Raw genomic sequence first — 13,069 nt, forward strand, 5'->3', positions numbered from 1 at the left:
GGCGGGGCGGGGCGGGGCGGGGCGGGGCGGGGCGGGGCGGGGCGGGGCGGGGCGGGGCGGGGCGGGGCGGGGCGGGGCGGGGCGGGGCCGGGCCCCGAGAGCTGCTCCCAGTCGGGCTCTGCCCGAAGCTCCCGGCTCTTACAGAGAGCCGTCTGCAGACCCTCCCTTTGCCCTTCCCAGCCTTGCTTTTCCTGATGCCCGCCGCACCTCGTTCACGTTGGTGTGTGAAGCAGGGGCGGGTTGAGGAAGCGTCTGGACGCCACAGAAGCAGCCAGTTCTCAGGGGTGTCTTTACCGAAACGCAGGTTTCACCCTCCAAGCGCGCTATGAGTGCCCGCCGGGCGGTTCCGCTGAACGGGCTCGGGAGACGGAGGTAGCGCAGCCCCCGACCCGATCCCAGACAGCGCGGCCTCGGGGGGCACACCCCGAGAGAGGAGAGAGAAAAAAGAGAAGAAGCCTCTCTTTTGTGATCTGGAGCCTTCCACAAACCCGCGGCTCCCAGGCTTTTGCTTGTAGCAGCGCAGGGGCCTGAAGATGGAAACACCGCTGCAGGTGAAAGATGAACTAAGAGCCGATACCGGCCCGATGCTGTCAGACAGATCGGTGGGCAGAGATGACACGGAGATGTTTAAAGCACTCTTTTAAAAGAATCTGGCAATATAAAATTTGAATGAAGAATTTTGTGTCACGAAAATATTTCTCTTGCTCAGAAAATAACTACTTTCCCGGCTTTTAATATAGACCAGCATTAACCAGCAAAAATAACACATTCGAACTGCAAGGAAGGATTGTGCTGTTTCATAAATATCTAAATCTTTAGCTACCAAAAGTTCGGGTGACTGACCTTAGAATCATAGAACCATTAAGGCTGGAAAAGACCTCTAGATCAACTCCCACTGTTAACCCAGCACTCCCAAGTCTTCTGCTTAACCATGCTCTTAAGTGCCAAATCCACATCTTTGAACACGTCCAGGGTAGCGATTCTACCACTTTCCTGGAAAGTCTGTGCCTATGCTTGACAATGCTTTGCATGAAGAAATTTCTCATAATATCCAATTTAATCTCCCCTGATGTAGCTTGAGGCCGTGTCCTCTGGTCCTGTCACTTGTTTCCTGAGACTGACCCCAATCTTGCTATCACACCTCCTTTCTGGGAGTTGTAGGGGATGATCATGTCCCCCTGTAGTCTCCCCCAGGCTAAAGAGCCCCAGCTCCCTCAGCTGCTCCTCATAGGACTGTCTCTCTAGGCCCTTCCCCAGCTCCATTGCCCTTCTCTGGACACGCTCTAGCACCTCAATATCTTTCGTGCAGTGAAGGGCCCAAAACTGAGCACAGCATTCCGGGTGTGGCCTCACCAGTGCCGAGTACAGAGGGACAATCACTGCCCTGGTCCTTCTGGCCATTCTATTGCTGATACAGGCCAGATGACATCGGCCTTCTTGGCCAACTGGGCATGTGCTGGCTCCTACCTAGCCAGCTGTTGACCAGCACCGCCACGTCCTTTTCTGCTGGGCAGCCGTCCAGCCCCTCTGCCCCAGCCTATAATGCTGCAGAGGGTTGTTATGGTCCAAGGGCAAGGCACGCCACTTGGCTTTGTTCAATCTCACACAGTTGGCCTCAGCCCATTGATCCAACCTGTGCAGATCCCTCTGCAGAGGCTGATGATAAGGGAACATAAAGAAAAATGTGATTGGGTCTTTCTATTTCAATTGCATAGCTTAATGTGTTGGGGGACCTAAGAAACGCATGTATCAATCACATTTGCATAGGAGGCATAACCAAATAGCTGCACTCTGACACCTGACAAATCAGCTTCCGTGGAGGTGAGTGATTACTCAGTTACTGAATCCAACGGAAGATAAAAATAATAGAAACTGTTTGCTGTGAAAAGTAATTTGCTGATGTAATTACTCATCAGTTATCACCTGAGATCATGATCTAACTTAAGCGACTGTTTGTAAGTCACTGGCTTTAGTGGTCTCACTAATCCAGTTTTGTTTAGTTTTCAAGCACTTTGGCAGCTGCTTGATAAAGTTTGTACAGATATCAGAGTTAATGCATTAATTATATAGCATTTCTTCATTTTTTGTGTGTATGTGCACAAAAGTCTGGAAAGTTCTGGCCATTGAAGGGAGACATTTGCAGTGTGTACTTGCGCCTTAATTATACTTAACCTAAAAGTATACACACAGTATCTTGAGCTATATTGTAGCAAATTAGCTATTCAGATACCAAAATAAATAACAACAAAAAAGAGCTTCACCTTACTTCATCTTATCCTAATGTTTGCCAGGATCTATTTCCTGAGAATCTCCCTTCTGTTGTTTACAGCAACAGAATCAGGTCAACTTGACCCCAGAGTTTTCATTCCTCACTATTAACTTCAGAACGACTATTAAATCTCATTAACCAGGACGCTGATTCTTCTATTTATTTCACTTGCTGCACTTTCTGTGATGAAGATAAGCCTTCTGTGTTTTGCCTGCAGCTCAGCTGATTTAGTCTAACGTCATTTAAAATAGTCTAAAATAAACAAAAAGGGGAAGTGTTTCAGGAAAACTGAAATCAATTTCTCAAAAGCAAGAATTTCTGAACAATCCAAATAAATTGCTCACATCAATGTAACTCTCCATGTCAACCTACAGTCCCATGAGTTTAAATGTATTGAATTCCAGGCTCCTAGTAATAGTGTCTTGTGGTATTGCAGAATTTTATTTGTGGGGTTTTATGCAACTATAATAAATGTTCTACTATAAAAAGATCCATACAGAGTTATAGACTGCTTTTCTAAGAGATAGTAATTGTATTCTTGCTTTTCTCAAACTACATAGTACTAATGGTATAGAAAAAATATATATTTTTTACAACATTCAGTTCACAATGGCACCCTTACTGTAGCCCTTCTGTCACTGGTTATTACTTCTTGTAGCACAAATAAGGTAGGAAAAGCTAATGACAGATGAGAAGACTGCTTGTCAGTAGAGACACTGATGGCAGTGGGAAGCTCTAGACAACTTTAAGGTTCACTACAGATAAACTGTGACATTAATCTAATTCATAATCGTAGTAATCATCATCTGTGATCACTCCAACGCTGGAAGCCTCATTGGGTTTAATTTTCTTTCTGTCCTCTTTGCCTCTTTCCATGGAAGACAGATTATCTTCACACTGCTGCAGAATCTTTTTGGAAGACATCCAGCTTTCTCCTCGGCTTTGTGCTGGTGCTGCACACTGCCCTCCCCGGACATCCGTCCCTTTGGCCACCAGTGCTCTTCTGGTTCTGAGAAGGTCACAGGTGCAGTTCCAAGGGTTTCCATCTAAATACAGATGACGAAGACGAGGTAAATACTCCAAGACTTTGCGATCCAAGAGAGATATCTTGTTATTCCGTAAATTTAAAACCTGAAGCTGTTTCAAGTCCTTCAGCTCTTGTTCTCCAACATCCTCTATGTCGTTTCCTTTTAGATCCAATCTGGCAAGGGTGTCTGGAAGTCTGAACAAAAATAAAATGATACAAAGGTGTTACGTTCATCATATCGTTTCTGTAAGTGGTATTTGGTGGTGGGTATTGTCCAGGCACATCTGATGTACTAAAATAAAGCTATCACTAAATAATGCAATCTTCTGCAAAAACAGATGTTCATGTTGGGTTTGGGTTGGATTTGTTTGTTTGCTTGCTTTTTTTTCTTTGTTTTTATGTTATAGGTGTAATGTGTGTTCACCCTTGAACTGTTTTCCCAAATTACTGTAGTTCTGACCTGTACTGACTGTTCATGCAGCTGAACTGTGCTATACTATGAAGAAAATTAGCTGTTTAATTGACTGTCAAGTTTAAAATGCTTTCTGTACTCTTCAATACCAATGTTCAAACTATAGCACCATGAAAGATCAAAAGTTTAGACAATCATGGCAACGCTGCTCCTTCAACTACTTCCATATATGATTTGTTTAAAAATGTTTTTTAGTTCAAAAAGAATTAGAATTTTTCCATTTTATTCTCCTGCTCCCATCAGACTTAAACATGAATCATCACAGCAGTAATTGTTCTGATGATAAGCTGTTAAGAAATCAACAACAGGGAAAATATAAATGTTTTTAAAACAGTACTTTCGAGACTTAGAACTGGTTGCATTTAGAAGAGAAAAAGCTGATAATCTCTGGATATGATGCTAGACAGGTCAGTATAACTCTTCATATGCATTACAAATTTATATGAAAATACTTTAATTTCAAAAGTCTTGCTCATTTATGATCTTTTCATTTTCCTCTGATATAGTTACAAGTGCTTAACAGAAAAGCATAGGCTTAGAATATTGTTAATAAAATTAATTTGAAAGTATCTTAAAAATCACCTTACTATGGTAGTATGCAAGGTGGTGAAATTAAGAGTCAAGATTACAGATTTTAAGGAAACTTGACTGAAACTCTCAGGGAAATGATAATCATATTATCAAGATCTATTTAGAATAGAGCAGCAGTATACTACAACTGGTAGGGGACAGTCGGTGACCCTCACTCACTGTTTTTTGTGAAACCAAGTTTGAACCTCTTAAACTGAAAGATAGTTTCCAGATTTGTGAAAACCTGACAAGTTCAATGTTTCTATTTCAAGAGTAGGGCAGTTCTGTACTGTTTTTTCTGGGGAGATGAAAATTTCACGTATTTATATGGTGATTCACTTCACAAAATCTGGCCTTACCAAATGTTTGTGACTGCAATAAACCAGTTTTGAAACTTAACCACAGAGAGCTATAGTTGTGCAATATGACACTGTAATGTCAGAAGGGTACTCTGGGGTAAAACCCTAGTGCCACTGATGTCAGAGGCAGTGGGAAATCACCCAAGAGGTTTTTCCAGACTGATTACAGTCCAAAGCCTGACCAGCAAGTCCTTAACCCTGAGAAGAGTCTTGTTGTACTAATGTTAGACTTTAACTTTATGGCTATATTGTTTGGCTTCAGACTGTGTTGATCTAGAGAAAATAGATGCCACTGAGTACGTGACTGAGTGCCTTGCAGCTGGAAGAAGAGCCGTGCTCACTCCAGAGCTGACCATGGCAGCCACACTGTGCTACTGCCACTCTAAGGAATATCATCAGATTCTTCCCTGCATTTTCATCACACCCTGAACGATTTTATGAAGTACAAGTCTTCTCTAAAAGTCCTGAAAATATTTGGACTTGTGGATTATTTTCAGAAAAGAAGAGCTTGCTTTCTCGTAATTTCTGCCAAAAACCTGCTGAGACCTATTCACTTTAGCATATCAGTCATATCTTTTAATCTTTTACACCTTGACAGAGTTCTCAGACAAAAGTCAAAAGTAATTATTTTTTTCTGTATACCCATATATATATATATCCTGGTCATCCTCAGACAATTAAATTAAGTACATAAATTTTATTTCTTGTCATTTTTTCACCTCTTTTGTGTTTACAGCTCTCCCTGGAAATCTGTATTTACTGTTGGAATGAAAGGTCCTCAGTATCTCCTTAAAAGTCGTACTGTTGAGAGGCTAGTAGAGAACTCCTTCCTGTTAATTCTCTTGACTATGAAGGTTGTAAAATGAGATGGATTAGACAATGCTAAAGTAACTACAAAGCATTAAACATTCCTGTCAAGCTAGACTGAAATCAAATATTTATGCACCCCTAAATCACTCTCTGTTGTTAAAGGTGTTGCCAAATAGATTCAAATGCTAAAGGACATGATGCTAAATGAATTGAAATTTTACTGTGTTATTTATTTAGGCTAGTTAAACCTGTCTACAAGCCATAAAAATAAGGTTTAACAATCCAGTTCTGTTAAGAAGTTGATGTTAATGGAATTACTTTACTATTTTTATGCCATCTTGTTGCACAGCCTTTTGTAACAATAAAATTGCCACTTTATATCAGAACAGCCTCCTTTTGGCTTAATATGCCATCTCTGATAATGGCCTGTTCCAACACTTAGATGAATGTGAGAGATCCTCTAAGCAGAGCATTAATGAACACAGTGTGCCCAAGGGATGTTTCTTCTGTGCTCTGTTGACTGTAGGTTTTTCTTATAGCCTGAAGCTGGAGACTTTATATGCATTTCAAATACTTTGTAATGTGTGACTTTAATGAAGTTGGGAATGCCAATATCACTGAAAAAGAGCATTCTTTTTTATCAGATTCAGCTCCCAAAATCTTAATATTTTAACAATAATAAACTTGGTGTGGCTTGGTAAAAACTATCCTTTTTATCAAATGCTCTATTATTTTTCTTTTGTGGGGAAAGATAAATCTGAGTAGCATTATAACCTTGATAGTAAGTCTGTTGCATTCTCCTAGCAGGTTCTTCTTATTGGTGTGCTAATTAAATAAAGTGGTCTCACTGGCAGGGAGAGATGCAAAATGAGCAGATTCATTGGGGGCCACATGTAATGAAAGCAGCTCTACTCTGAGACTACTAACACAAGTGCTAATTAGTGCTAGTTACAGCAATGAGTTTATGGTATGGACAGACTTCTACCATGACTGGGTCTGAATACCAATTTTTGTCTCTCATTCTCAATGCAAGGAAGGAGAGATGACACCTTGGAACCAGCTGTCCTGAGATTCACTTGCCTCAGCGGAATAGAACTGAGGAGATTCTGTTCCAGCGCCAGATTGGAAAGCTGTGCACACTGTTGGAGAGCTCCTGCCTCGAACGTGCTGACAGCGTTGTTGTCGAGAAACAAGTGCTTCAGGTCTTGGAGTCCTTGAAAGTCCTGTGCTGTCACCCTTTGGATCAGATTATTGCTGCAGTCGAGTTTCTGCAGCCTGCCGGGCAGCCTGAGGGGCAGAGTGTGGAGCTGGTTTTTAGAGAGCTCCAGTGTTGTTAAGTTAGGAAGAAGCTGGGCACCATCTATTGATGTCAGCTGATTTTCTGACAGAAAGAGCTCAGACAGATTTTCTAGGTGTTTCACATCTCGCAGTCTCACAATTTTAAGTTGGTTTTTCTCTAATTTTAGGGACACCAGGGATTTAGGTAGATCAAGAGGCACTTTTGTCAGAAAGTTACCACTTAAACTGAGAAAAAGTAGACTTTGGAAAGATGCAAAAAAGTTGGTTGGGAACGAATTCAGTTTATTATCAGCCATGCTCAGATACATCAGCCTAGGAAGCTTAAGTGGTGCAGACACAGATTCCACGTTGTTGCCATCCAGAATCAGACTTCGTAAATTGTAAAGGGAAGAAAATGCACTCGGAGGCAGAGTTGCAATCAAGTTGTTCCGAAGATCAAGCACCCTTAGTTTCATCAAACCTGCAAAATCAGATGCATGCAGAGCATTGATGGAGTTATCGGCGAGTTTCAAAATTTCGAGGCCAGATGGGAGAAAGATGGGTATTTGCCGTAGCTGATTTTTACAGAGTTCCAGGGACTTCAAGGTGCTCAGAGCTTTGAAAGTGTTGTTTTCTATTGATTCTGTGCCACTGCATGACAGGACCAGTTCTTCAAGAGCTGACATTCTCCTGAAGTCAGTAAACTTAAAGAGAAAAAAAAAAATTAATGTGGTAGTACATTTATACGTATCCTGACTGGTTACTCCTTCTGGATGCTTGGACAATTGTTAGTATATGCTGAAAAACAATATATTTAGAATGAGAAACTAAAATAAGTGGTAACAGTAGAAGTGTTACTATAGGTATCTGTGGTTTGCGAGTATTTACTTACAGTTTAGAATTTTGTGGTTTAAGTCTATGCTGTGTCAGGTTTTGAGCAAACACATACATTTGAAGAAGGAATATTCCTTTTATTTCCTCCTGGTGGATAGCCCATATAAAATGGAAAGTTAACATCACCAGTGGCAGAAATCTTTGCAGAGAGTGGATGGCTGTTAATGCTCACTGGTGCTTGCTAGAGCAGTTTTGAGTTCATAATACAGCTATTTCCATATATCAACAGTACTGTCACTGGAGTATGTATTCCCCAGAGGGAGTACACATGGGTCCCTTTACCTTTTGCTACTGTTTTGGCAGAAAACTAAAATTCAACACTTTCCTCTCCCCCACTACCTTCTTCTTCTTAAATAAAAACCTCATATATTAATATGATCAAACCAAGTGTCAGATCAGCCTGGCCTGAAAATTCACCTCTGTGCAACAGAGTGTTTTTACAGAAACTTAGTTTTTATTAGTTGGTAATAAAAAGATGCTTTGCAGTGGTAAATAGTACCTAGATGTTGACTATGACTATAATATTGAGAGGCACACAGTTGTTTCATAATTTTTCTGCTCTGTTGGAATGTGCTTGTTTACAAAGCTTGTCATCTTGTGTCAAGTTAAGCAGCAAACCTAAGTGAATCTGGCAGCTTTCTCTAAGCTGAGATGGGAGGAAGCATGCAATGGGAGGGTGAGCCAGGGAGTACTCCAAGCACACCAGTTGCTAAAACATTGGTTTTCTGAAACTACCAGATATGCTTCCCATTGACTTTGGTGAATGAGTCTTAAAAAATCGTTTATATGGGAATACCCCAAAAAAGCAACATGAGCAGGTGTTCTGTGCAGGAGTGGTGGGAAGGACTGTCCTCATCTATTTTCCCTTCCCATGTCCAGAAACTTCTCACTACACGTCTCAGGGGTACCACACATATTAGAGACGTTAAAGTAACAATAGTTTCTTCATGCTGTTTCCCCCAGGGTTTGGTAGCTCCCAGCACATTTTACTCTCAGTGGGGGAAGTTATACAGCCTGTTCTACAGCATAACCCCTCATCCCCATCAGGAATCTGCCTGGAGGGCAGTACAGGTGCTTTTACACTACAGGTGATGGGTAGTAATTTTGTTCCATAATTCTAGTTGGATATATTTGACTATCATACTTGTGTAAGTGAAATCAGCTCATAAAGGTGGCTGTTAAAAGATGTCTTACAGCTTCATTTATCCAACTCTTGCATATTTTGGGGCTGTATCTCTTTATTTGAGCTACAAACTCTGCATTTTAAATTCTGTTAAAATTAAAGCCTGCACAGCTGTGAAAAACAAGTCAGATTTCATTTTGCTGTGGTATCCTTACTTTATCTTTCTGATTATCTTTATTCTGTCTTGCAAAGCAATTTCTGAATTGCAAAATTTGATGCAATTACTGAGAAAGTGTAGATATGGAACCTCTATTGAAGCAGATTTCTCTATCAATTATATTTAAATTCAATAAGGGAATCTACCTCCATTAAAAAAACTTATATTCGCAACAGTAAACAACAAAGTTATCCAAATTATATATTTTTATTTGTTTATATTGCAGTGTTTTGTGTATATATAGCTATATATATACACATATATATATATGGCTATATAGCAATAGCAGAACTGCTGATGTCTAGTTATGGTCATGATTAGGAAGGTGATCTTGTACATAGGAATGAGCTGCATTGGTCAAAAGCAGAAAAACATAATCACATGCAATTATAAAACCATCTTATCAAAATTGAAACAATTATGAACCTTCACAATTCAACACATTTTCTCCTATAAATTCAAAAGCAATGTTTTCTGCTTTTCCTCCGTTGATCTCTCTGTGTCTCTAAGAGGCTGAATTTTCATCTTATTAAGTGACAGAGAGCTACATGAAGGTCAATGTACAGACATTTGCTCTGTAATGATGTTAGGCTCCTTAATGTGGATTATTATAATTTCTATTTTCCACCTGTTTGGTATGCATTGCTAAGCCTTGTGACCATGCTGTTTTGAGACTTAAACATTTATCCATGCTTTTATAAACCACACAGTCTTTCTAATACAAATCAAAACCTATTTGAAAGCCCACCAGCTCTTTTTTTTCTAGGAAGCAGTGTTTTATTATCTAACTGGATTGCCTGTAAAATGATACTATTAGAGTTTTATATTTTAAAACATTGATCTCCTGAAAGTTAATCTAATATGCTGTTGTTTAATACAAATGTTTTAAGGAATTTGTCGTTTTAATTACTTTTTTTTTTTGGCTTTTCGAGTTGCTGTGACCTGGGATATTTTATCAGCAGTTTCTTTAAAACAGTCCCCTATCATGGAAACAAGGCAGATGATTTTCTTTTAGCATATAAAGCCCCACTTATCAATAAGTTAGAAATAAACTAAATTTAAATTGAGAGTAAACAGGTTATAGGTGATCTTCAAATCAAGGAGAAAACAGAAAATATTGAAAAAAAGATGCTAAAATTAATCTAGTTTTGTTATTATAAAATCTTTTTATAAAAAAGGTTGTAAAATTACCAAAAACAAAAATCCCAGCCACTGTTTTGAATGCTGATCAACCCTGTCAGAACAAACACAAAATTTACCTGGGTAAAAAAAAAATCTACTATTTTTCTTGGTTCTCTTTTTTTTAACATACTGGATTTAGCATGCAAACATATATTCTTTTTTAAATGAACACTACGATTTTAATAATAATCAATGTAAATTAAGGTGCAGAAGTAACTGAAACAATATTTTATTTGTTCTTCTCAGGCAGCTAATTGCCAAACCATAATATTTGTGAATGCTTACATATAAAAGTCTCTTGGAGGTCAGCTCTGGGAATTCTAGGCTTCCATTCAACTCCTTTAGGAAAGTATGTTATTTTCTCTATGAGTAGTAAATAAAGAAATTTTAAAAACCAAGTAAATAAAAAAACCCAAATCAAACCAGCTGAGTGAACAAAAATCCCACACCATAACCTTAAAATCCTATAGAGTTATTTCAATGCTAGCAGACATGTAGTTTACAAGCAGGAATGTTTCCCTAAACACTATATGTTCCAGTAGAATTGCTCAGCTGTGTAAAATTAAGCATACGTATTTATGATGTCAAGGCCTCAGAAGTATAATTTGTTGCATGGGGAAAAAAAGTTAAAAATATATCTAAAGACCCAGTATAATCTCAAGGAAATAGCCTACATAACCTCAAGGATATAGTGTGAAAGGACTTCTTTCCTTTCAGTGCAAAGTCAGTAGTAGCAGTAAGGCAGATTCATAGCCAATGGAATTAATGTATAAAGTGAAAAACTCTCTCCTTAGATGGTTTCACACACTATTTGTTTTGATCGGTCATAAAACATTTATCCCACCACTCTATTCACTTATGTCCAACATTTAAATGCTTTGTGACACACTCTTTTGCTCTAGTCAGAACTTAAGGCCACTCTACTTGTAACTGAGGAGTTGCTGACAGGTATGGACAACTAGCCTAAAAAATGGAAAATGGCTCATCTTACTTATCTTGGAAATAAAATAATGGGGAGGAGGAGGGAAGAGTTTACACAGAAAATGTATTTCCTAATGCAGAATTCATTTGACAAATCTTTTGTTTACCCTGAATATAGCTAAATCACACCAATGTTTGACTCTTGTGGGTGTGCGAGATAAAACAAGAAAACCAGAGATATTAGTAGCAGCTAAAAGAGTAAATTTTCTCAAAGGAAAACTGTACAGTCACTGACTATTTCTCAGTGGGCAGCAGGTATTCTAGATGCTGCTCTAAGCTGCCTTCCAGCCTATTTCTTTTAGTCCTGAGAGCGAAATGAAAGATGCGTTTCAGAGCAGTTAAATTATTTGTAAGAGAAAATGAATCTCATTTGAATTGCACATTTCTTATTATTTATAGTAAATTGATGCACAGCAAGCATGTGCTATACAGGTGGTTATATTTCTCTTGTGTCTATCTATACAAGGTGAATTTATTAAATAATATTTCAGGGTAGGAAACAAAGAAGCACCATTCCAGAGTGCAGTGCAAGATGAGCATAAGCTGATGCCTTTAATAATGCAAACCAGTGGTACTTCAAGAAACCCAGAATAAACTTTTTCAATAGCACAAATAGCTGGCAGCTTTGGTTAGAAACTGTTCTCATTTATGTAGGTTATTAGATAGGCCTGGCCTTGCTTTTGGAAACATCTCATGCTGTGCCTTCGACTCAAACTTACTTCCTCTGCCATTTCTAATAGCAGTTGTACCTGACACTTGCAGCTTCAGAGGGGTAAAAGAGCTTCAATTTCATTCATTAGGGAAATTATTCTAATGACATAAACCCTTCAATTTTACTGTGAAAAAGTATTATATTGCATTAAAAATAGAAAAGGCTTAAAATAGTTTAAAAATTTCTCTGAAAGACAATGGTTATTTGACCATATATATAACAAATCAACCTTTGGCTGCTAGTTGTAAAATACTAATTTTTTGAGTTTCATACAAAATATAATTGTGGCAGTGTGAGCTAGTGCTTGGAGATTGCAGGAACATGAAAACACTACAGGAATATATTTACATATCCTTAAAGAGTAAGTAAAAATAAAACCAGATCTGGCAGCACTTTGTCAGTTTTTAGAACATAGAATAAGATTCTCTCCTTACTTGATGCCACCACCATCTGGGAAGTCCAACTTTCATTTACGGTACACTACAAAAAGTACTTTTTCTGGGTTTTCTTACCTGAAGTTGTTTAATTTTGCTGTGGCTGATGTAGAGTCTCTTGGTGGTGAAAGGAATCTCTCTGGGGATCTCTGTAGCCCTGTAGCATTGCACTGACTGGGCAGGGTCACAGCTGCATCTTCTTGGGCAAGTGGTACTTAGAGCACTGTGAAAAGACAAGACAACTAAAAGATAAGACAAATACATCTTCCAGAACAGGAACTCTGGAATTGCCTCAGCAACATATAGCTTGAATTAAGCACCAAAGCCCTTTTATACCATGAAATCTGATAAAAAGATATTATGACTGTGTATTTTATCCCAGTGAAAAAACAGCAAAAACAATACTGTAATTTGCCTGGGTTAAAATGTTGGCAGGCATTACAAAGAGTGAGAAACTTAAACAGTGATAAGGTGCCTTTACATTTGTAGGTATGTGAAATTAGCGTTATTTATTACCTGTCAGCTAATCTGCAAACATCCATATTATCTTCAGTTTCCTAGTTTTGTTAAATGTGACACCATGGAATTAGCGGAGAAAAGATAAAGAGCTGTTTTATAGTGGGGCTGTAAAACCTTTGTATCTTCTGTGACCCAGTATTAGAAACAGTAAAAACACAACTACAGCCAACACTGAAGCTTTTTTGCTCTTCCTCTTGCATTATTCAGGCCACCACCCAAAAC

The 13,069-nt window shown here is 38.8% G+C and overlaps 1 protein-coding gene and 1 long non-coding RNA gene across 2 annotated transcripts; one reads left to right on the forward strand and one right to left on the reverse strand.

Moving 5' to 3' along the window:
- Positions 1 to 91: 91 nt before the first annotated feature.
- On the forward strand, positions 92 to 5,762 carry LOC148224390 (uncharacterized). Its single transcript, XR_015802877.1, has 4 exons — positions 92 to 551; positions 3,151 to 3,339; positions 3,464 to 3,542; positions 4,960 to 5,762. It is a non-coding gene; the product is annotated as an uncharacterized LOC148224390 (long non-coding RNA).
- Positions 2,892 to 12,592, reverse strand: LOC106853448 (nephrocan-like). Its single transcript, XM_014876682.2, has 3 exons — positions 12,407 to 12,592; positions 6,588 to 7,489; positions 2,892 to 3,491 (listed from the first exon to the last, which is right to left on the reverse strand). The coding sequence occupies exons 1-3, from the start codon at positions 12,590 to 12,592 to the stop codon at positions 3,044 to 3,046; spliced, it is 1,536 nt and encodes a 511-aa protein (XP_014732168.2). The 3' UTR covers positions 2,892 to 3,043.
- Positions 12,593 to 13,069: the final 477 nt, after the last annotated feature.

The sequence above is a fragment of the Sturnus vulgaris genome, chromosome 3 (assembly GCF_052056855.1).
Source record: "Sturnus vulgaris isolate bStuVul1 chromosome 3, bStuVul1.hap1, whole genome shotgun sequence".
Lineage (NCBI taxonomy): Eukaryota > Metazoa > Chordata > Aves > Passeriformes > Sturnidae > Sturnus > Sturnus vulgaris.